The following is a 23,744-nucleotide window of genomic DNA, read 5'->3' on the forward strand; positions in this document are numbered from 1 at the left end:
TTCTCGGCTTCTTCTAGGATGCCTTCTATCTTCCCCACCCTGGCTACCCCTACTTCTCACTCCTCTTACGTTGATTTTCTTCCTGGAAGTCCATGTCTGGGCTGGAGCTAAGGGAAAGGAGAGAGACGCATTAAGGTAGGCCTGAGAAATGAGACAGACACAGCATTTTCTATTGGGAGACTCCAAATTTTCCTACCTGTCATCATTCACTTGGCTCTTGGTCTCATCCTCAGTGGCTTCTACAGAGAGTCAGTGATCAGAATCCTGGCAGGGGGCCCACAAAGCCCCTCCCCACACTCCTCCCAGGTTAACCCTTCCCCCTCCAGGACGTACTGTTTTTGGCTCGACACCAGCACCGGCAGAGGAGAAAGATAAGGAGGAAGAGGAAAGGTAGAAGGCTGATGACTGAAGTCACAGTCACAGTGGGAAGGTATTCATCTCCAGGAGGATTTAGGTAGACTTCAGGTAGATCTAGGAATTAGTAAACAGTAAAGATCTGTTATTTATCTCCTCTTGGATTAATTCATCCATTCAATAAATATTTATTGTGTGTCTTCCATATACGAGGCAAGTTATTGGATGTTTTGGAAACTGTAGTGAACCTACCCAATAACAGAGTCTAGACATGTGAACCAATACACAGAAGTTGTTACTCTTATTATATGATAAAACTATCTACCCTGCATTATAAGAGAGATTTCTTTGGGAGATGATCCCTGAAGGATAAGAAACACATAGATCTCTGAAGTGCAAGAAGAACTGCCTTCCAGGAAGAAGGAACAACATATGCAAACTCAGAGGTGAGAAGGAGTTTTGTGTGACCCACTCACAGAAAGGACAAATGGTACATAATGTGAAAAATGGCTCTTGGTAAAGATAGAAAGGTCAGGAGATATCAGCAAAGGTCCAAAACATTGGAAGCTGAGGAGAAGAGTCTGGATTTAAGTCTAAATGTAATAATGACCCACAAAGGGATTAACAAGCAGTGAGCTTGTAATTTTTTAAATTACTATATTTCTGGTGTGATAAATGGATTTAAGGGGCCAGGTGGAAAAGTGGAGGGACAATTAGGGAACATGCTACAGGCAGCTACATGACAAATGATCATGTAATGACAATGTGGTGGTGATGAAAGAAACAAGGGAATGGATTTGAGGAGTTTTTGAGTATAGAAATGATGAGCTTTGAGATTTAGAGATGGAGCAGATGGGCATTGAGAGCAAAAGAGGGGCATCATATATCATTCTCAATGAATTGATCATTGGAGAGGATGGGTGGCATCTATTGAGAGGGGAAGACCAATATAAGGAGGAGGTTCTGAGATTTGTTGAGAGTTCTGCCGAGATTCTCATTAGGTGTCTGAGTAGATGTCAAAGATTCCATTGGATAAGAAATTCACAGGAGCATTTTTGACTGGAGTGAGTGATAACTTTGATAGCCATCAGCAGATACTGGACAACTGAAGCAGATCATCTTTAATCTACCCATTTTAATCCAATGTTAGTCTTCCCTGTCAACTTAAGAACAAATATCATTGCCTGGCATTATAAAAACTCTCGGCAAAGTGGGCATAGAGGGAACATATATACTCCAACATAAAGACCATATAAGACAAACCTACAGCCAACATCATACTCAACAGTGAAAAGCCAAAAGCATTTACTCTGAAATCAGAAATAAAGACCCAGATGTCCATTCTCACCACTTTTATTCACATAGTATTGGAAGTCCTAGACACAGCAATCAGACAAGAAAAATAAGCAAAAGTCATTTGAATTGTAAAGGAGAAGTGAAGCTCCCTGTTTGCAGTTGACATGATACTATATATAAAAGAAATCCTAGACACCACCAAACTAATACTAGAGCTCATCAATGAATTCGGTAAAGTTGTAGGATGTAAAATTAATATACAGAAATCTGTTGCATTTCTATACACTAACAACAAAATATCAGAAAGAGAAATTAAGGAAACAATCCCATTTACCATTACATCAAAAAGAATAAAATACCTAGGAATAAACCTACCTAAGGAGATAAAAGACCTGTAGTCAGAAAACTATAAGACACTGATGAAAGAAATTGAAGATGACACAAACAGAGAGAAAGATACACCATGTTTATGGATTGGAAAAATTAACACTGTTAAAATAGCCATACTACCTAAGGCAATCCACAGATTCAATGCAATCCCTATTAAAATACCAATGGCATTTTTCACAGAACTAGAACAAATAATTTTAAAATTCTTATGAAAACACAAAAGACCTCAAATAGTCAAAACAATCTTGAGAAAGAAGAATAGAGCTGGATTTATCACACTCCCCACTTCGGTCTATACTACAAAGCTACAATAATCAAAACAGTATGGTACTGGCATAAAAACAGACATATAGATCAATGGAACAGGATAGAAAGCCCAGAAATAAACCCACTTAATCTGCAACAAAGAAGGCAAGAATATACAATGAAGAAAAGACAGTCTTTTCAATAAGTGGTGCTGGGAAAACCAGGCAGCTACATGTAAAAGAATGAAGTTACAACATTCTCTAACACCATATACAAAAATAAACTCCAAATGGATTAAAGACCTACATGTAAGCTTGGAAACCATAAAATTCCTAGAATAAAATATAGGCAGAACACTCTGACATAAATTGTAGCAATATTTTTTTAAGCTATCTCCCTAAAGCAAAGGGAAAAAAAGCAAAAATAAACAAATAGGACTTAATTAAACGTAAAAGCTTTTGCACAGCAAAAGAAAACATTGACAAAATGAAAAGACAGGGATTTCCCTGGTGGTCCAGTGGTTAAGAATCTGCCTTCCAATGCAGGGGACTTGGGTTCCATCCCTGGTCGGGGAATTAAGATCCCGCATGCCACGGGGCAACTAAGCCCTCACACCGCAACTACTGAGTCCGCGCACCACAACTAGAGAGCCCGCATGCCACAACTACAGAGCCCATGCGCTCTGGAGCCCGTGCACCACAACTACACAGTCCACGTGTTCTGGAGCCCACGCACCACAACTAGAGAGAAGCCTGCGTGCCACATCGAAGAGCCTGTGGGCCACAACAAGAGATCCCACGTGCCGCAACTAAGACCCGATGCAGCCAAAAATAAATAAATAAATAAAGGTTTTTAAAAAATGAAAACACAACCTACTGAATAGGAGAAAATATTTGCAAATGATATGACCAACAAGGGGTTAGTACCTAAAATATGTAAACAGCTTATACAAAGCACCAGCAAAAAAACCCAAACAATCTGATTTAAAATGAGCAGAAGAACTGAATAGACATTTTTCCAAAGAAGACACACAGATGGCCAACAGGCACATGAAAGGATGCTCAATATCATTAATCATCAGAGAAATGCAAATTAAAACCACAACGAGGGACTTCCCTGGTGGCGCAGTGGTTAAGAATCCGCCTGCTAATGCAGGGGACATGGGTTTGAGCCCTGGTCCGGGAAGATCCCACATGCCGCGGAGCAACTAAGCCTGTGCACCACAACTACTGAGCCTGCGCTCTAGAGCCCGCGAGCCACAGCTACTGAAACCCACGTGCCTAGAGCCTGTGCTCCGCAACAAGAGAAGCCACTGCAATGAGAAGCCCGCGCACAGCAACAAAGAGAAGCCCTCGCTTGCCGCACGTAGAGAAAGCCCACACACAGCAGTGAAGACCCAATGCAGCCAAAAATAAATAAATTAATTAATTAATTTTAAAAAAAACCCCACAACGAGACATTCTCTCACACCAACCGGTATGGCTATCATCAAAAATACCACAAATAACAAGTGTTGGCAAGGATGTGGAGAAAAGGGAGCCCTCATACACTGTTGGTGGGAATGTAAATTGGAGCAGCCACTATGGAAAACAGTATGGAGACTTCTCAAAAAAACTAAAAATAGAACTACCACTCCTGGGTATACATTCAAAGAAAAATGAAAACACAAATTCTAAAAGATACATGCACCCCAATGTTCATAGCAATACTATTTACAATAGCCAAGACATAGAAGCAATCCTAATTGTCCATCAGTAAATGAATAGATAAAGAAGATGTGAGATATAGGTATACACAATGGCATATTAGTCATTAAAAAAAATCTTGCCATTTGTGACAACATGGGTGGATCTAGAGGGTATTCTGCTAAGTGAAATAAGTCAGAGAAAAGACAAATACTATACGCTCTCACTTATATGTGGAATCTAAAGAACAAAACAAACAAAATGAAAATAGAGTCACAGACCCAGAGAAAAATAAACAGGTGGCTGCCAAAATAAGTGAAGGGGTTTAAGAAGTACAAACCTTAAGTTATCTAATAAATAAATTACAGGGATGAAATATACAGCATAGGGAATGTGGTCAATAATAATGTAATAATAACTTTATATGGGAACAGATGGTTACTAGACTTATTGTGGTGATCATTTCATAATGTATATAAATGTCAAATCATTATGTGGCACACCTGAAATTAATATAATATTGTACTTCAATTATACTTTAATTAATTTATTAAAAACCTATGCCAAACACATACTACAATGTCAAGGTCACATCCAGGGCTCAATATATCTGGAATATGAAAAAATTAACTTACCTCTTGGTGGAGTTAATAAGATTAAAATGAGATCATATATACAAAAGCTGAGAATAGCCCTTGGCAATGGGAAAACCTCAATAAATGTTATCTCGCAATTGTTAACATTACGCAATGACCCCTAATCTGAGCAAAACGTTGTTATCTGAGCTTGACATGCATTGTATCTTAACTGATGCAACACCATTCTTCTTTTTTTTTTTTTTTGACCATGCCCCATGGCTTGTGGGATCTTAGTTCCCCAACCAGGGATTGAACCCGGGCCATGGCAGTGAAATTGCCAAGTCCTAACCACTGGACCCCCAGGGAACTCCCGTTATTTCGTTTTAGAAAGAAGGAACTTGGGACCCAAATGCAGGAAACTGCTTGCAAAATGTCCCAGAACCAGTAAGTGTTGAGGTCTTCATTTTACTGCACGTCTGTCTCCTGAGCAAGAGTACCTTCCCTGTGAACAAACCTTCCATAGATGAGGGAGACGGAAGCAGTTGAGGTGATGGCAAATGGAAAGGACACACAACACACCCAATGAGTGATGGTCCCATACCCACAGGGGGATCTGGTGCCCGTACAAATGTCCCCAGTTCTCTGTGTCTGCGTTGGGAATGTCGACCTCAACTGTGTTCCCTTTCTGCATTATTTGAAAACCTGGGCATTCCCTTTCTGACTCATCTGTGCTGATAGGGAATAGCGGGGGATCAGGGAGCTTTCTAGAGAAGGGGAGAGGTTTTCCACCAAAGATTGGCATAATGGTGAAGAATTAAAACACAGAAAATAAATAATACGACGAGTGGATGAAGAGATGGTGCAGGTTAAAGGCTGGGATTCTTTCAAGGCTACTCAAGCTCATCCCTCAGTCCGCTCAGCCCAATTCAGAGTTCTCTAGGCAGAAAAGGGAGAAAACACTCACCCGTTTGTGCCCGAATCCTTTGATCCCAGCAAAACACTAAAATAGAGAAAGACTTGGTAAGAGATGTCTCCCAATAATACAGCGAGTCCCAAACACCTGAGCTCAGGGCACCACATCTAGACCAAACTGAAGAAAAGTGGCCCTGTGGGTGATCTCTCTATAAGTCACTGGCCCCAGGACCTCCTAAAGAAAGAGTCCCACAAGAGGAACCCAGGTTATAAACCTCTTATCTGCATCCTCTTCCCTCACCAGCCTCCCACACAACTTCCCTTGCCCCACTCACCAAGTCCAAGCAGAAAAATGACCCCCAGGGACATGGCAGTGCCTGAGCCCACAGCTCCACACCGTGCAGCACAGCCAACTGGGCAGCAAATCTTCGCAGCACGACACACCCGTGGATGGAACAGCCTGGGGCTTTAAACCCCTTGCCGAAGAGTGACAACATCCCCTGCTAAACAAAAAGGGGAACCGCTCCTTGTGCAAGACTGAGGCTTTGCCTCTCAACCCTCCACCATATCACCCCGCTGGACATGAGTTACTCTGTGGGTTTCCTGCTGTGATCTTACAGCCACAAAGACGTGGGAGATTTGTGCCATGCTCTCCACAATGATCTGTTTATCCACCATAGAAGAACTGAAGGAAGCTTTACTCACCCCTCAAAAAAGGAGGTGAAATGTAGTTCGAAAAGACTGAATCTAATATATGAAACTATTAGGGATGGTGTTGCAGACCTAAATCAAACTAGAGAATTTGGTGGAGAGCAATGTGGGCCCAGGGAACATGCCTGGAAGACCAGTTCTTTTGTAGGATATGGATTCTCTGTAGTAATAGTGGGTATGAAAAGATTCAACTAAGAGTACATTTTTCCTGAATGGCTGCATTCCAAGGGTTATGTCCTGACCAAAAATCTCTGATGGGGGCATTAACATCAACTCACTAGAAATGAGTGTTTTAATTTGCTTGGGATGATCAATGACCTTCGTTTAATCTGAGAAATATGTAAATTCCTGAGTAGTTGATGTCTTATATAAACTTCTTTTTTTTAATTAATTAATTAATTTCTTTATTTTTGGCTGTGTTGGGTCTTCGTTGCCGCACGCAGGCTTTCTCTAGTTGCGGTGAGTGGGGGCTACTCTTCATTGCGGCGCGCGGGCTTCTCTTGTTGCGGAGCATGGGCTCTAGGTACACGGGCTTCAGTAGTTGTGGCACGCAGACTCAGTAGTTGTGGTGCACGGGCTTAGTTGCTCCACGGCATGTGGGATCTTCCCGGACCAGGGCTCAAACCCGGGTCCCCTGCCTTGGCAGGCGGATTCTTAACCACTGAGCCACCAGGGAAGTCCGGAACATCTTTTCTTACCCCTAGCATAGCAAGTAATTTTTCAAGTATTGAGGTATAATTGCTATGCAAATAAATTTTTACATATTTTATGTATACATCTTGATGGATTTGGACATATAGCAGGTAATTTTTTTTTAATGAATCCTGGACATCATGTATGAAAATGTGAATATCTTGTGACCTTCTTCCTCCATAGAATATATCATTTTCATTTGTCAGGAAATTATAGTAGGAGAATATTCCTGTTATTACATGTAATACTGAAATGAATTGCTTTGGGCATTTAGATATATAGATTCTACCAAATATTTGATCGTTGTTGATGGCTTATGGTCAATGCCAGTCCCGCCTTATTTTCAGATGTGTACACAGTTGGACTACCACTCTTTGCCCAGCTGTACCCTGTGGTGACTTTAGGAGAAACTGCGACCCTATACTGTAATTCAGGATCTACGTATGATCTTTTTGCTCTGACCAAACAACACGGTGAAGGTGACTTCATGAACTATATCAAGCAGAGCTATAATAGATCCCACATCTCCCCAGTGACAGCAGCCCATACTGGGATCTACAGGTGTATGGCTCGTACAAGACCTTCCCCTATAAATGGAAAAGCTCCAGTAAACCACTGAAGCTCATAGTCATAGGTAAGGAACCTACGGCTCGGACACACTCTCCATCCCTGGGAACTCCCTGGGCCCCTAAACGGACTTGCTCAGGCTGTGGGAGAAGCCAAGGCAGCTCCCTGCAGTGGGATGTTATCCACCTATGATCTTCCCAGCCCCCTTCTCAGACTGGGCCACCTCCATGTTGGTGTGTGACATAAAAGGGCAAGTGGAAAACCAGATTCACTGCTTGTATCCAGTAAAAATTTCCTGAAGCCCTTAGGTGCCTGACCCGGGCCTGGGCAACCCTGGGGGCTCAGGGATGCCTTTGAGAAGATTGCAACACACAGGGGGATGCAGGCAGATTATTTTTCAACACGTTTTTTTTTTTTTTTGGCTGCGTTGGGTCTTCGTTGCTGCACGCGGGCTTTCTCTAGTTGAGGCGAGTGGGGGCTACTCTTCATTGCAGTGCGCGGGCTTCTCATTGCGGTGGATTCTCTTGTTGCAGAGCACGGGCTCTAGGCGCTCGGACTTCAGTAGTTGTGGCACGTGGGCTCAGTAGTTGTGGCTCACAGGCTTAGTTGCTTCGCGGCATGTGGGATCTTCCCGGACCAGGGCTCGAACCCGTGTCCCCTGCATTGGCAGGCGGATTCTCAACCACTGCGCCACCAGGGAAGCCCCCCTGTAGGACCTTTTGAGTCACAGTAAGGACTCCTGGGTGAGAGGAACAGTAATGGAGACAGAATGAATCAGGGAGAAAAAGAGACACAGAGGAAACAAGGACAAAATTGGAGAGGCCTCAAGCTCCTGACAAGTGTAGCAAAACAGGAAGGGTGCTTTCTGGGCGTTAGGAAGACGTGCTCAGGTTAAATCGGGAGGGAGCGGGCAGAGGCGCTGCCCACTCACCACCTTGGCTCTCTTCCTTCCCAGGTGTGTACAGAAAACCCTCCCTCTCGGCTCACTGGGGCTCCTCCTCCAAGAAGACCCCCTCTAAGAAGCTCAGTCTGCGGTATCACTCAGAGACCTGGTTTGACGCATTCGTTCTTTCCAGGAATGGAAGAGTAGAATTTGCCCAGGACCTAAGCTCCAAGTACAAAGCTGGGGCTTCTGAGGCCGACTTTCCTGTGAATGCCATCTTCCTGATGCACCCGGGGACCTACAGATGCTACTACGGTCTACACAAGAACTTCCCCTACCTCTGGTCAGAAGCCAGTCATGTCCTGATGCTCCCAGAGAGAGGTGAGGGGTCCCCACGCTTCCCGCCTGCTCCCGGGACTCCCAGACTATGGCAGCAGCTAGCTAGAGGCAGTTCTTTTGCTTTAAGTTAATGAAAATTAAATAAAACTTAATATTCACTTCCTCAGTTGCAATAGGCACGTGACGTGCCCTGCAGCCACTGAGCGCCTAACGGCTCCCATATGGGACAGCACAGCCCTAGAGAATCAGTAGTAAAACTCAAATGATAAAGGACATTTCCATCATTGTATGAGGGTCTATGGGGCAGAGCCACTTTCAAATGTCAGCTTGTTGACCTGTGACCGAAGAGTCCCTGATGGGGATTGCAGACCCAGTGCTACTGGGGTTGAAAACATGGGGCAGAGATGGAGGGGATCTTAGCCCTGAAAAAGCAACAGTGAGGGAATTCCCTGGCTGTCCAGTGGTTAGGACTCCAAGCTTCCACTGCAGGGGACACGGGTTCCATCCCTGGTCAGGAAACTAAGATCCCACAAGGCTTGGCCCAAAAAAAAAAAAAAAAAAAGGTATTAAACCAAAAAACTTCATAAAACCCAAAACTAACCAAAAGCTGGCTTTTTAAAAATTAATTCCATAATTAAAGCTTCCACCTTTAGGGACTTCCCTGGTGGTTCAGTGGTTAAGACTTCGCCTTCCAATGCAGGGGGTGCAGGTTCGATCCCTGGTCCGGGAGCTAAGATTCCCACATGCCTGACAGGAACGTGGGCTTCCCTGGTGGTGCAGTGGTTGAGAGTCTGCCTGCCAATGCAGGGGACACGGGTTCGAGCCCTGGTCTGGGAAGATCCCACATGCCGCGGAGCAACTAAGCCCGTGAGCCACAACTACTGAGCCTGCGCGTCTGGAGCCTGTGCTCCGCAACGAGAGAGGCCGCGATAGTGAGAGGCCCGCGCGCCGCGATGAAGAGTGGCCCCCGCTTGCCGCAACTGGAGAAAGCCCTCGCACAGAAACGAAGACCCAACGCAGCCAAAAATAAATTAAAAAAAAAAAAGATAGAGAAATGCTTCTCTCCCCGTCACTGGGCAAACAAACAAGAAAACAAATGGCCCAAATTGGCTCTGGTAGTCATCTCGTGACCCACCCCCCAAAGAGCCTGCATTAGTTTCCTCTGGCTGCTGTAACAAATACCATCACCTTGGTGACTCAGAACAACATAAATGTATTCTCTCACAGTTCCAGAGGCCAGAAGTCCAAATTCAAGGTGGCAGGGCAGGGCGGGGCGGGGTGGGGAACGCACCCTCCAGAAGCTCTGGGGGAGATTCTGTTCCTTGCCTTTTGCAGTTTCTGGGGGCTCCAGCCATTCCTCGATTTGAGACTGCATCATCCCTGTCTCTGCCCTCAATCCCCTCATTGCTTCTTCCTCTGCTCTCTCTGTCTTCTAAGGACACTTGTTGGATTTAGGGTCCCCCCAGATAATCCAGGACAATCTCATCTCGAGATTCCTAATTACATCGGCAAAGAAACTTTTTCCAAATTGGCTCCCATTCACAGGCATTGGGAGTTAGGACTTGGACGTACCTTTTAGGGGGAGGCACCCCACCATCCAACCTGTTACAAACACCCAGCCTTGGAATGACGTTGCATTGGTAATTGTCAGACCGTTGTCATGCAGTAGGAATCTTAATGATGTCGATGAACTCAAAGCCTGCCACACCCCTGGGCTTCTACTTCTGTGAAATAGCTTCCTTCCTGCTTTTGCCTGGGGTGGAAGTCAGCTCAGCTTACATCCTTTGAGTAAGTCCTGTCAACAGCAGCCCAAGGCATCCTGACAGAATTCCCAAGCCCCAGAGTGAGGTATGAACGATTTGACCGTGACTTGGTTTCTCTTTGTGAAGAACCCCCCCCCTGAAGCATTGTCCTTCCACGTTGCATTCCTGGGTCTGTTTATTACTTTGCACCATCTCCTCTCCGGGTTTCTGTGGCTTTGGGTTTTGTTTTGCATTGTTTTGTTTGAGGTTGGTTTCTATCATCTTTCATCAGTCTGAAGGTCGTAGCTAGGTTTGCGAATCACCTCAAAGCCTTCGGAGAAGTAGACGGGGATTAGGTTGATTTGTGAGTCAACATTTGTGGTCCTTGGGGTTTCTGTTTCAGAAAGCAAGCAGATATTGGTTGCGAAGGTTTGTGGTTAGAATTAGCCCTGAGGTGTGTTGCTCACATCTACATAATAGACAAATCTCCCTGTGGTTAGCTGTTCTCCTGGGCGTTTAGACCTCTAACGCTCCCCCCAAAAAGAAAGTGGGTTCTAGAATCAGACTTTGAATTCCAGCTCCTCTTCTTTCTAACACACCTCCAAGTTTTTTTCTTTTTTTTCTTCTTTTTTAGCGGGTAGGGAGTTTGTGATTTTAAAAATCTGTTTTTCTCAGTTGATTTGCTTGCAAGCAACACTGGTGAAGCTGACTTTTTTTTTTTTTAATAAAAAGAAAATTTTTTTTGGCCTCGCCACGTGGCATGAGGGATCTTAGTTCCCTGACCGGGGATCGAACCCGTGCCCCCTGCAGTGGAAGCGTGGAGTCCTAACCCCTGGACTGCCAGGGAAGTCCCTGAAGCTTATTCCTCTCTACTTGAGCAGAAAGGAATGCATGGGAAGTACACTGGGGGTGCTAAGTAAGCAGATTTTGAAAAGGACAGAGAGGTAGGCAGAAAAGTGGGTCCCCCCCCAAAGATGTCCACATCCTATTCCCCAGAACCCTGTTACTTTACATGGCAAAGGCGGCATTAAGGTGGATGATGGGATTAAAGTTTCGAATCAGCTGACTTTAAAGGAGGAAGATGATCCTGGGTTATCTGGATGGGCCAAGCGATATCACAAGAGTCCTTAAAAACAGGAGATGGAGGCGAAGCGGGAGAAACAGAGAGATGGCAGCGTGAGAAGGACCTGGCCTGCCATTGCCTGCTCTGCAGATGAAGGGGCCACAGGCCAAGAAGTGCAGGCGCCTCTAGAAGCTGGAAAAACGTAAGGAAACAGGTTCTCCCTGGGAGCCTCCAGAAGGAACCATACCTGTGCACTCTTTTTTTTTTTTTTTTACTTTTATTTGAGTATAGTTGATTTACAATGTTGTGTTGGTTTCAGGTGTAGAGCAAAGTGATTCACTTATACGTACACACGTATTCATTCTTTTTCAGATTCTTTTCTCATATAGGTTATCACAGAATACTGAGTAGAGTTCCCTGTGCCATACAGTAGGTCCCGGTTGGTTAGTTATCTTATGTAGTAGGGTGCGTATGTCAATCCCGAGCTCCTGATTTATCCCTCCCCCTCACACACACGTTTCCCCTTTGGTAGCCGTAAGTTTGTTTTCTGATATCTGTAAGTCTGTGTCTGTTCTGTAAATAAGTTTGTTTGTATCATTTTTTAATTAGATTCCACATATGATGATATCATATGGTATTTGTCTTTCTCTCAGAACTGTTCACTCCTTGATTTCAGCCCAGAGAGACCCACTTCGGGTCCCTCCAAGGGCCGCCCACAGCATGGCAGCTGGCGAGTGGGGATGGGGGGGAGGGGTGGGGGGAGCCAGTGATACAGAAGTCAGCCTTTTATAACCTAATCCCATGGTCCATGTCCATCCCCTTTGCCCTATTCTGTTTGTTGGAAGTGAGTCTCTAGGGACTTCCCTGGTGGTCCAGTGGGTAAGACTCTGCCCTCCCAATGCAGGGGCCCAGGTTCGACCCCTGGTCAGGGAACTAGATCCCACATGCTGCAACTAAAGATCTCCACACAGCAATGAAGAAGATCCTGCGTGCTGCAACTAAGACCGGCGGAGCCAAAACATTTTTAAAAAAAGAAAGAAAGAAAGAAGTGAGTCTCTAGGTCCAGCCCACAGAGTGAGAAGACACCGGGCACAAACAGGGAGGTGGCGTTCATTCAAAGCTACCTACCAGGGCCAGGTCACCCCACACATGTCCTTTGGCTATTTTCCATCTGATGCGGTAACAGAAGGAAAGCTCACTGTGTTTATGAAGCGCTGGGTCATCTTTAGTTCCTCTTCCACCACTCCCCGCCCTCAGCGCTGATGACATTTGGAACACGATCATTCTCTGTCGTCCTGTGTATCGTAGGATGTGGAGCAGTGCCCCACAATTCTCTCACATATTACATTTTTTAATGTTTAAACATTTTTGTCTTGATCACTGAGCTTTGCGGTGCCCCCTTCAGTGCTGTGACCGAGCTGAGTGTCAGCCCCATTTCTCCGCAGACTTCAACAACTGTTGCCATGTGAAAGGAGGGAAGGACACCTTTCGTCTCTAAAAGTCTGAATTCTTCTTTTTCTTTACTTTTGGCCACACTGTGCAGCACGTGGGATCTTAAGTTCCCCAACGAGGGATCAAACCTGGGCCCCCTGCAGCGGAAGCGCGGAGCCCTAACCACTGGGCCGCCAGGGGAAGTTCCCCAAAAGTCTGAACTTCCGAGTGGTTTACTGCCCTGGCAATATTTAAACCACTGACCCAGTTTCCTAAATGCAATAAATACAAGTTCTTTCTGTTCAGCTCATTGGCACTGCCCCTCCTCCACCCCCCACCACACACCCGCACGAAGAAGAAAATAAAAGCTGTGACTCAGTTAAATTTTTTCTTTTTATTATTAAAGAGCAAGTTTGAGCGTCTACAGTTGAAATCCCCACAGGAACTGGAGGGAAGGTCGTGATCCCAGGCAGCCTGGTTCCCCAGTGGTTCCTCCCCACCATGCTGTCCCCAGCGTGACTTGGAGATAACAAGGCCAGATCTGAGTCGGTCTGTTCCTGGGGGGGCATCCCCAGCACCTTGCCAGGGTCTGGCACACAGAAGGTCCTCAGTAAACATCCAACGGCAAGGAATATGCAGCTGCCATTCTCCAAGCCCAGCGATAACTCACGGCCATCCAATGAGGTAGTCAGGTTATTCTTCACAGTTTACAGCTGGAGAAACCAAGGCTCAGAGGGGAGACTGGAGGTGTGCAAGGTCCCACGGGGGACCATGAACTCAAGCATCTGCCAGACAACTTGCCCACGGCCATCCAGTCCCTGACGTGGCCCACACCAGAGGGAGCTGATGCCGCCCCCCAAAATTCCTGGTTTGGATTCCCAAGGGAGGCATCTGATGGCCCAGCTCACCTGCTGGCAGCAGGGCACACTGTACCAGCCAGCCCCTGGGTCAGGTGCTCACCTGCTGTCCAAGCCATTGTGGCCAGAAAAGGGGCAATACTGCCACCTAGAGGGCGCTGCGGGCATGGCAGCCAGCTTTGGTTGGCTGCTGTTCCATCTTGGTGACTGCCTCCCTGGTGGCTTTCATACCTGCTCCCAGAAGTTATTTGGGGAGGGGCTGTCCCCTCTCAGAGGATCCATAGGACATCTCCAAGCCCACAAGGCGGGCACTTTCAGCCCAAAGCCTCTGGGCTACCTCCTCATCCTCAGCTTCCGGGGCCGGAGCCTTCTCTTTGAGTCCCTCAAAGTACTTTCCAGAAACACCCTCCAACTCCTCCGCCACGGCCAGGTAGGTGCTGGGCTGGGCCGCCAGCTGGGGGCTCTTGACCAGCAGCCAGAAGATGGGCCCTGCATCGGCCCACAGAGAGTTCAGTCCACACATTCAGAGAGGAAGATACAGAAGGCCCAGCACCACCCCAGGTGGCTCAGGGCCCACGAAGGCCAGAAGTTTCCCTGGAGTCCCACAGAGCTCTCCTCCAGGCCTTTGCCCCTCTGGTTCCCAACACCAGGAGCTCCCTTCCTTGGCACTGCCCAGACAAATAATTCCAGATGCAGGGACCAGCTTGAAAGCTGCCTCCCCTCCAGGAAGCCCCCCTGGCTTTTCCCAGGCAAATGGAAGGTCCCCCTCCTCTATGTCAGCCCCAAGTCCTCACCCCACCCCATCTTTCTTTAAAGTAGCTTCTGTGTATTGAGTGTCTCCAGTGCCAGCTTCAGCTTCAGGTCCCTGATACCTAGCCCCCAACAACTAAATGTTTTTCAGGATTATAAACACTAGTTATAAAGTTCTAATTATTTATTTGGCCAGGAATTGTGCTGGCCCTTTTAGGGAGGGCTCATCTAATCCTCCCCACTGAGGCAGGTACTACCATGACCCTCATTTTACAGATAAGGAAAGGGAGGTTCGGAGAGAAGTCACTTTGCTGGGTGGCCCAGCTAGTCTGGGATGAAACTGGAGTTACCCCAAGCACGCCCGAACTCCAGGAAGTCACCTCCATGACCTCCACCTCTGAAACAGTCTCATCAAACAGGCTCTGGCCTATTTCCCGGGGCTGTTCTGAGGCTGGCAGGCTGGGTAGACATATGAAAGTGACTCAGTACCAAGGAAAACACAGGGCAGGGGGCACAGCAAAGCCCCTGAGATAGTCTCTGAGTGTGATGTTAATTTCATGTGTGAACTTGACAGGGCTAAGGGATGTCCAGAGAGCAGGTAACACATTATTTCTGGGGTGTCTGTGAGGGTGTGAAGAGATTAGCATTTGAATCAATAGACTATGTAAAATCCACCCTCACCAATGTGGGTGGGCACCATGCAATTAGTTGGGGGTGAAAATAGAACAAAAAGGTGGAGAAAGGGCGAACTCTCTCTCTCTCCTTGAGCAGGGACATCCATTTCCTCCTGGCCTCAGACACTGGCGCTCCTGGCCTTCCGACTTGGACTGGGACTTACACCATCGGTTCCCCTGGTGCTCAGGCCTTTGGGTTTGTACTGCAACTACACCGTCAGCGTTCCTGGGCCTCCGGCATACAGAGCAGACCCTGGGACTTCTCAGCCCCCACAGATGCATGAGCCAATCCCCCCCTAATAAATCTCTCTAAATATCTATGTATATCCTATCCTATTGGTTCTGTTTCAGGAAGACCCTAATACACTGAGGGTCCTGAGCCCCAAGCTACGAGGACAGGGGTTCGGTTAAGGGACCCCAGACCAGGAGAGGACTTACCGAGTGTGAAGCTGGAGAAGGCGGACCTGTGCATGCCCGTGTGTCTGCCCAGCTCTGTCCTGGCCACGCCGGGGTGCAAGGCATTGACAGTCACGCCCGTGCCTGGGGAGAGAAGGAAAAAGTGAGGCAGGCAGACGTCAGGTTCACCCCTCGCCAGGAAGGCTGATAGCAACCATCCTAGGGGGCCCCCCCTGAATCCATGTCGCCCTCTTGCTCTGAAGCCTCCACATCCCCGGTTTCACCTGCAAGGCAGCTCTGACTCATGGCTGTCCAGGGCAGAGCCTCTGAACCTCAGTGTGTAAAAATCACCTGGAGGGCTTGAAAAGCCCAGACCGCCAGGCTCCACCCCAGAGTCTGAAGCAGTGGGTCAGGGTGGGGTCTGAGATGCTGCAATTATGACAAACACCCAGGTGAGCTGACACTGCTGGTCTACTGACTCTTTGAGAAGCAAAGGCAAAGGGCAGACTTTTCAACTTCAGCACTATGGACACCGAGGTCAGATGATTCTTTATCCTGTGCCCTGTAGGATGTTGACCAGCATCCTTGGCCTCTGCCCACTAGATGCCAGGAACATCACCCAACCCGCCCCTGCTCCCCAAACTGACAGCGAAAAATGTCTCCAGATATTGTCAAAGGTTCACTGGTCTAGAGCACCAAAGGCTCAGGTGCCTGTCCGGGATGAGCAGAGAAGAAGAATGCTGTGACTGATTAGTGATGTCTGCTTCAGGCACCAGTGGGGAGCGTGGTGGTAAGTGTGTCATACGTTTGCCTACTCGGTCCTGGAGCCAATGCTTGACCTCCCATCCACCCAGGGTCACAGCAGGACTGTTTCAGGCTCGGAGCTAAAGGAAAGGGGAGACCAGCGAGGCTCGCCACACGCACCTTGCAGCCGCCGGCTCAGCTCCTTGGTGAAGAGGACAACGGCCAGCTTGCTCTGGCAGTAGGCTGCCTTAGTGTCATACTTCCTCTTCTCCCAGTTCAAGTCCTCGAAGTCTATGTGCCCAGCAACGTGGGCCAAGGACGAGAGGTTGATGATGCGCGAAGGAGCAGAGGCTTTCAGCTTGTCCAGCAGCAAGTTCGTCAAAAGAAAGTGACCTGGAGGATGGAAAACGAAAAGATAACTTTCACGGAATTCTTGTCCCGTGCATAGGACCATACTGAGAACATCACCTTATTTCATCCTCCCATAACCCATGTTTCTCAACACGGTCCAACTTTGCGCCCCCCACCAGCAGGCATTTGGCACCATCTAGAGATAATTTTGATCACCACAACTGTGGACAGTAGAGGAGTGCTACTGCCACCTAGTGGGTGGAGGCCAGGGATGCTGCTAAAAATCCTACAATGTGGGAGTTCCCTGGTGGCCTAGTGGTTAGGATTCTGGGTTTTCACTGCTGCAGTCAGGGTTCAATCCCTGGTCAGTGAACTGAGATCCCACAAGCCGTGTGGCATGGCAAAAAAAAATCCTACAATGTACAAGACATTCCTGACAACAAATTATCACAAAGCCCTGTGATAACCCTCTATGAGGTCAGCTGGAGAAGAGAATGCCTTCTGTCTCCCAAAATCCTTTCTCCATTTCTTCTTCAGTGATAGAATTTTGGGTTATGCATGAGACTGCCCAGTGAAAGACTACATTTCCCAGACTCCCTTGCAGCTCCATCAGGTCACATGACTTGAGTCCCAGCCCATAGGGGGTGAAGGGTAGTCACAACTCACATGTGTTATGGGTGAATTGTGTCACCCTCCCCAACCCCCCTAAAAAAATATGCCCTACCCTCCAGTACATCAGCATGTGACCTTATTTGGAGAGAGGGTCTTTAGAGAGGTGATCAAGGTAAAATGAGGCCATTAGGGTGAGGTCATTAGGGTGGGCCCTAATCCTATATGATTGGTGTCCGCCCAACATCCATCACCCTTACTAATGGACTGCAGATGCATTTAGGGTGACAACAGATAAACTGACACAGTGAGAGAAGGGCAGACAGAGACTGGAGGACAGACAGACAAAGGGACAAATGGCCAAGAGGCTGATGGAAGGTCCGAAGGACTGAGGGTCCAGTGATGAACAGGCGATTCCCTGAGCTGCCAGGTGACCCTACTCACGGCCGCCTGGCCACACCGGAGAGAGGAAGACCCCCTCCCGGAGCCTGTGCCTGGCCCACGGGGGCTCCTGCTCACATCCCAGGCCGACGCCACACAGCCTGCAGCCTCACCCAGGTAGTTAACGCCAAGCTGCATCTCAAAGCCGTCCTCGGTGGTCCAGTGGGGGCACCGCATCACGGCTGCGTTATTGATCAGGATGTGCACTCGCTCCTCCTCTGGAAGACAGGGGTGAGGACAAATGTGTGACTCAGTTTCCCCTTCTGTAAAAGGGGTGATAATAGAACCTGCTGGGTAGAATGGCTTCGTTATTATCCATTCGACAAGTACTTTCTGCAACCTAAGTGTCCATCGACAGAGGAATGGATAAAGAAGATGTGGTACACATATACACTGGAATATTACTCAGCCATAAAAAAGAATGAAATAATGCCATTTGCAGCGACGTGGATGGGCCTAGAGGATTATCACACAAAGTGAAGTCAGTCAGAAAGAAAAAGACAAATACCATATGATATCACATGTGGAATCTAAAAAAATGATACGAATGACCTTATTTACAAAGCAGAAATAGACTCACAGGCCTAGAAAACAAACTTATGGTTACCAAAGGAGAAGGGGGGGAGGGATAAATTAGGAGCTGGGGATTAAAATATACACATCACTATATGTAAAATAGATAACCAACAAGGACCTACCTACTATATAGCACAGGGAACTATATTCAATATCTTGTAATAACTTATAATGGAAAAGAATCTAAAAAAGAATTTGTGTGTGTGTGTATGTGTGAGCATGTGTGTGTATATAACTGAATCACTTTGCTGTACACCTGAAACTACAAAAACACTGTAAATCAACTATATTTCAATAAAAATTAAAAAAATACACACACAGGAATACTCTGGCAGTCCAGGGGTTAGGACTCCATGCTTCTACTGCAGGGGGCACGGGTTCCATCCCTGGTCAGGGAACTAAGATCCCACATGCCACGCAGTGGCCAAAAAAAGGACCAAAAAAACAAAAAAACCACAAGCTAGCCACAAGAAAAAAAGGAAAAAATTCTGCCTGCAACGATCTCCAAGATAGAACCGGGGAGAAAAAGCAAGGGGCAGCACCAGGTATATAACAGGCTCCGCTTTGTACAAAAAAGCCAAGGGCAAGTGTATCCCCGTTTGCTTTATAAATACATAAATGGGCCCCAGAAGGACACACAAGACATGGAGCACTGAACACATCTGAGGACGGCATGCTGGGAGCTAATGGCAGGTGTGGCGGGAAGAGGTTTTGCTGTATCCCCATTTGCACTTTCTGAACGTTTAACCCTCCAAATGTTATTCCTGTTTGAAAAAAATAAATTCGTAAGTGGTTCTGAGACCATGTGGTGGGGAGCAAAAAGAGTGAGTCAGGCATCAACGTGACGGAAGTGCAGAGAAATGCCAGCCTGATCCCTGGATTTGCAAAAAGAAACACCCAGCAAAGAATGTGGGAGTTCCAGATTCTCTGCACTAACCCTTAGTTACCTATTGTCGCGGCTGTGTCCCCCACCGGCCCGGGCGCTCCTCGGAAGCAGAGGCTGAATCTGACTCACGTCTGTGTCACCTGCATCACCCAAGAGCCAGAGAGCCTCCGGAAATGTTGGCTGAATCAGTGTTTCTGCCCTTCTCCACCTGACTAACTCTTCCTCCCTCCTTGGCCTCTACTTCTTGTAGGATCCAAGGACATACAGGACTTAGTTTTCCTAGACAGCAGTCAGTTAACTTCTTCTGTAAAGGACCAGGTAGTAAATATTTCTGGCTTTGCAGGCGATATGGTCTGTCTCTACTAAACTCTGCCCTCCCAGGACTAAAGCAGCCACAGATAATACGTAAACCAATGGGCATGGCTGCATGCCAATAAAACTTTATGGAAACTAAAATCTGAATTCTGGGAACTCCCTGGTGGTCCAGTGGTTAGGGCTCTGTACTTTCACTGCCAAGGGCGCGGGTTCCATCCCTGGTCCAGGAACTAAGATCCCACAAGCCAGGGCTTCCCTGGTGGCGCAGTGGTTAAGAATCCGCCTACCAATGCAGGGGATGCAGGTTCGAGCCCTGGTCCGGGAAGATCCCACATGCTGCAGAGCAACTAAGCCCGTGCGCTACAGCTACTGAGCCTGTGCTCTAGAGCCTGCGCTCTAAAGCCCACGAGCCACAACTACTGAGCCCACATGCCACAACTACTGAAGCCCCCGTGCCTAGAGCCGTGCTCCACAACGAGAAGCCACCGCAATGAGAAGCCTGTGCACCGCAACAAAGAGTAGCCCCCGCTCGCCGCAACTAGAGAAAGCCTGCGTGCAGCAACGAAGACCCAACACAGCCAAAAATAAATAAATAAATTTATTTATTTATTTATTTATTTATTTAAAAAAAAAAAAAAAAAAAAGAAATCCCAGGACTTCTCTGGTGGTGCAGTGGTTGGGAATCCGCCTGCCAATGCAGGGGACGCGGGTTCGATCCCTGGTCCGGGAAGATCCCACATACGGCGGAGCAACTAAGCCCGTGCGCCACAACTACTGAGCCTGCACTCTAGAGCCCGCGAGCCACAACTACTGAGCCCGCGTGCCACAACTACTGAGCCCGCGCACCTAGAGCCCGTGCTCTGCAACAAGAGAAGCCACCTCAATGAGAAACCTGCACACTACAACAAAGAGTAGCCCCCACTCACCGCCAACTGGAGAAAGCCTACGCCGCAACTGGAGAAAGCAGCAACGAAGACCCAACACAGCAAAAGATAAATAAATAAAATAAATTTATAAAAAAAAAAAGGAAGAGGGCTTCCCTGGTGGCGCAGTGGTTGAGAATCTGCCTGCCAATGCAGGGGACACGGGTTCGAGCCCTGGTCTGGGAAGATCCCACGTGCCACGGAGCAACTAGGCCCATGAGCCACAACTACTGAGCCTGCGCGTCTGGAGCCTGTGCTCCGCAACAAGAGAGGCCGCGATAGTGAGAGGCCCGTGCACTGCAATGAAGAGTGGCCCCCGCTTGCCACAACTAGAGAAAACCCTTGCACAGAAATGAAGACCCAACACAGCAAAAAATAAATAAATAAATAAGTAAATTTTAAAAAAAAAAGAAGAAGAAAGAAATCCCACAAGCCATGTGGCACAGCCAAAATAAAACAAAATCTGAATTCCATATAATGGTCACGTGTCATGAAATGTTATTCTTTTAATTTGCTTTCCCCCATGTAAACGTGAAAATGTCAGAAGAGAAAAAAATGTAAAATCTTTACCCAAAGGCCGAACGAAAACAGGTGGCGACCAATACCTGGCTCTAGGACCTGCCTGGTATAATTCCCTCCTCACAGCCTGGCCACCCAAGTCCTCGCCCCACAAGGCCAGCGTCATCCCTCTCACCTTCAATGATCTTCGCTGCAAACTCTCGGATGGACTTAAGGGAGGCCAAGTCCAGGTGCCGGGCGTTGACATGGTGATTAAGGGTCTCCCCTCGAATCTCCTTGGCTGCCGCCTCACACTTCTCCAAGTCTCGACAGGCCAGAATGATGGTACCTCCTGGAAGAGCCAGACCAAAAAAAAAAAAAAAACTTTTTAATGAAATTTTTTTTTAAATTTCCATTCCTGAAGCAACCTAAATGTCCATCAGCAGAGGAATGGATAAAGAAGATGTGGTACATATATACAGTGGAATACGACTCGGCCATAAAAAGAACAAAATAATGCCACCTGCAGCAACATGGATGGGCCTAGAGACTGTCATACTGAGGGAACTAAGTCAGACGGAGAAAGACAAATATAAGATGATATCACTTATACGTGGAATCCAAAAAAGGGTACAAATGAAGTAATCTACATAACAGAAGTAGAGTCATGTATGTAGAAAACAAACTTATGGTTACCAGGGGATGGGGGGGATAAATTGGGAGATTGGGATTGACATATACACACTACTATATATAGAATAGATAACTAATAAGAACCTGCTGTATAGCACAGGGCGTTCTACTCAATACTCTGTAATGACCTATATGGGAAAAGAATCTAAAAAAAAAAAAAAAGAGTGGATATATGTATATGTATAACTGATTCACTTTGCTGTACACCTGAAACAACATTGTAAATCAACTATACTCCAATACAAATTTTTTAAAAATTAAAAAAAAAAGATCCACTCCTAAGTATAGATAGCCAAGATAAATGAAAACATAAGTCCACACAAAAATGTGTACTCAAATGTACACAGCAGCACTATGCAGAATAGCCAGATGTGGAAACAATCCAAATGTCCATCAAGGGATAAATGAATATTGCTGGGGAGGGATAAACTGGGAGTCTGGGATTGACATGTACACACTACTATACATAAAATAAATAACCAACAAGGACCTACTGTACAGCACAGGGAACTCTACTCAATATTCTGTAACAACCTAAATGGGAAAAGAACTTGAAAAAGAACAGATACATGTATATGTATAACTGAATCACTTTGCTGTACACCTGAAACTAACACAACATTGTAAATCAACTATAGCCCAATGTAAAATTTTAAAAAATTTTTTAATTAAAAAAAAAATTTTGGGGGCTTCCCTGGTGGCCCAGTGGTTGAGAATCTGCCTGCCAATGCAGGGGACACGGGTTCGAGCCCTGGTCTGGGAAGATCCCACATGCCGCGGAGCAACTAGGCCCGTGAGCCACAACTACTGAGCCTGTGCGTCTGGAGCCTGTGCTCCGCAACGAGAGGCCGCGATAGTGAGAGGCCCGCGCACCGCGATGAAGAGCGGCCCCCGCTCGCCGCAACTAGAGAAAGCCCTCGCACAGAAACGAAGACCCAACACAACCATAAATAAATTAATTAATTAATTTTAAAAAAAAAAAAAAATTTTTTTAAGGGATGAATGAATAAGTGAAATGTGGTTTGTCCATCAGTGGAATATTAGCCACGAAAAGGAAGGAAATTCCAACATATCTGCACCATGGATGAACCTCACAAACGTGATGCTCAGTGGAAGAAGCCAGACACAGAAGGACACAGAGCGCGTAATTCATTTATCCGGAATGTCCAGAAGAGGCAAATCCATAGAAGGATGATTAGTGGCTTCCTAGCTTTGGCGGAGAAGGGAAATTAGGGGATGATGGCTTAGAGGAGCCAGGTTTTGTTTTGGGGTGATGAAAAATGTTCTAAAATGGAAAGCGGTGACGGTTGCACAATTCTGTGAATATGCTAAAAAACATGGACGTGTATACTTTAAATGTGTGAATTAAATCTTAATACAGCCTTTAAAAAGAAAACTTTTGGGGGACTTCCCTGGCGGTCCAGCAGGTTAAGGCTCCGTGCTTCCACTGTAGGGGGCGCAGGTTCCATCCCTGGCCGGGGAACTAAGTTCCCGCATGCCAGGGCGGCACAGCCAAAATTAAAAAAAAAAAAAAAAGGAAAAAATTTAATTCTTTTAAACTTTTTTTTCAAATTAGGAAAGTGAGAAGAAACAGGGACTGAGAGGAGGATGGGCAGCAAGCATGCGGACCGCGTGGGTCTGCGGGCTCACCCTCCACAGCTGGGCCAGCTGCCTCCTGCACATCTGGCCCCCCCCACCACACAGTCCAGAACGGACTCATCAAGTCCCGGATCTGTCTGTCCTCCCAGTGGCAGCCTGGCTCTCAAGGGACCACAGTGGGTGTGTTGGTCCAATTTCCCTTCTCACTTTTTTTTTTTCTTTAAATAAATTAGCTGTCTTATTTTTTGTTTTCATTTTTTAAATTTCTTTTTTTAAATTTATCTATTTATTTATGTTTGGCTGCACTGGGTCTTTGTTGCTGCGCGTGGGCTTTCTCTAATTGCGGCGAGCAGGGGCTACTCTTCATGGCGGTGCGCGGGCTTCTCATGGCGGTGGCTTCTCTTGTTGCGGAGCACGGGCTCTAGGCGCGTGGACTTCAGGAGTTGTGGCTCGCGGGCTCAGTAGTTGTGGCTCGCGGGCTTAGTGGCTCCGTGGCATGTGGGACCTTCCCAGACCAGGGCTCGAACCCACATCCCCTGCGT

The 23,744-nt window shown here is 46.9% G+C and overlaps 1 protein-coding gene across 7 annotated transcripts in view; it reads right to left on the reverse strand.

The window, feature by feature from the left end:
• Positions 1 to 23,744, reverse strand: part of RDH13 (retinol dehydrogenase 13) — a 28,514-nt gene that overhangs the window by 338 nt on the left and 4,432 nt on the right. For 3 of the 7 annotated variants that reach the window (XM_068527993.1, XM_068527995.1, XM_068527994.1), the window contains 5 exons: positions 21,107 to 21,262; positions 17,826 to 17,930; positions 16,492 to 16,704; positions 15,610 to 15,711; positions 13,266 to 14,236 (listed from right to left, as the gene is read on the reverse strand). In XM_068527993.1, coding sequence (XP_068384094.1) covers positions 13,992 to 14,236; positions 15,610 to 15,711; positions 16,492 to 16,704; positions 17,826 to 17,930; positions 21,107 to 21,262 — 821 coding nt within the window. In that variant the 3' untranslated portion in view covers positions 13,266 to 13,991. Of the gene's footprint in view, positions 1 to 69; positions 108 to 196; positions 240 to 333; positions 472 to 5,513; positions 5,550 to 5,796; positions 5,965 to 10,656; positions 10,791 to 13,265; positions 14,416 to 15,609; positions 15,712 to 16,491; positions 16,705 to 17,825; positions 17,931 to 21,106; positions 21,263 to 23,744 lie in introns of those variants that run through there. The other 4 variants (XR_011071361.1, XR_011071360.1, XM_068527997.1 and 1 more) reach the window with 3 other exon arrangements.

The sequence above is a fragment of the Eschrichtius robustus genome, chromosome 19, assembly GCF_028021215.1.
Source record: "Eschrichtius robustus isolate mEscRob2 chromosome 19, mEscRob2.pri, whole genome shotgun sequence".
Taxonomy (NCBI): domain Eukaryota; kingdom Metazoa; phylum Chordata; class Mammalia; order Artiodactyla; family Eschrichtiidae; genus Eschrichtius; species Eschrichtius robustus.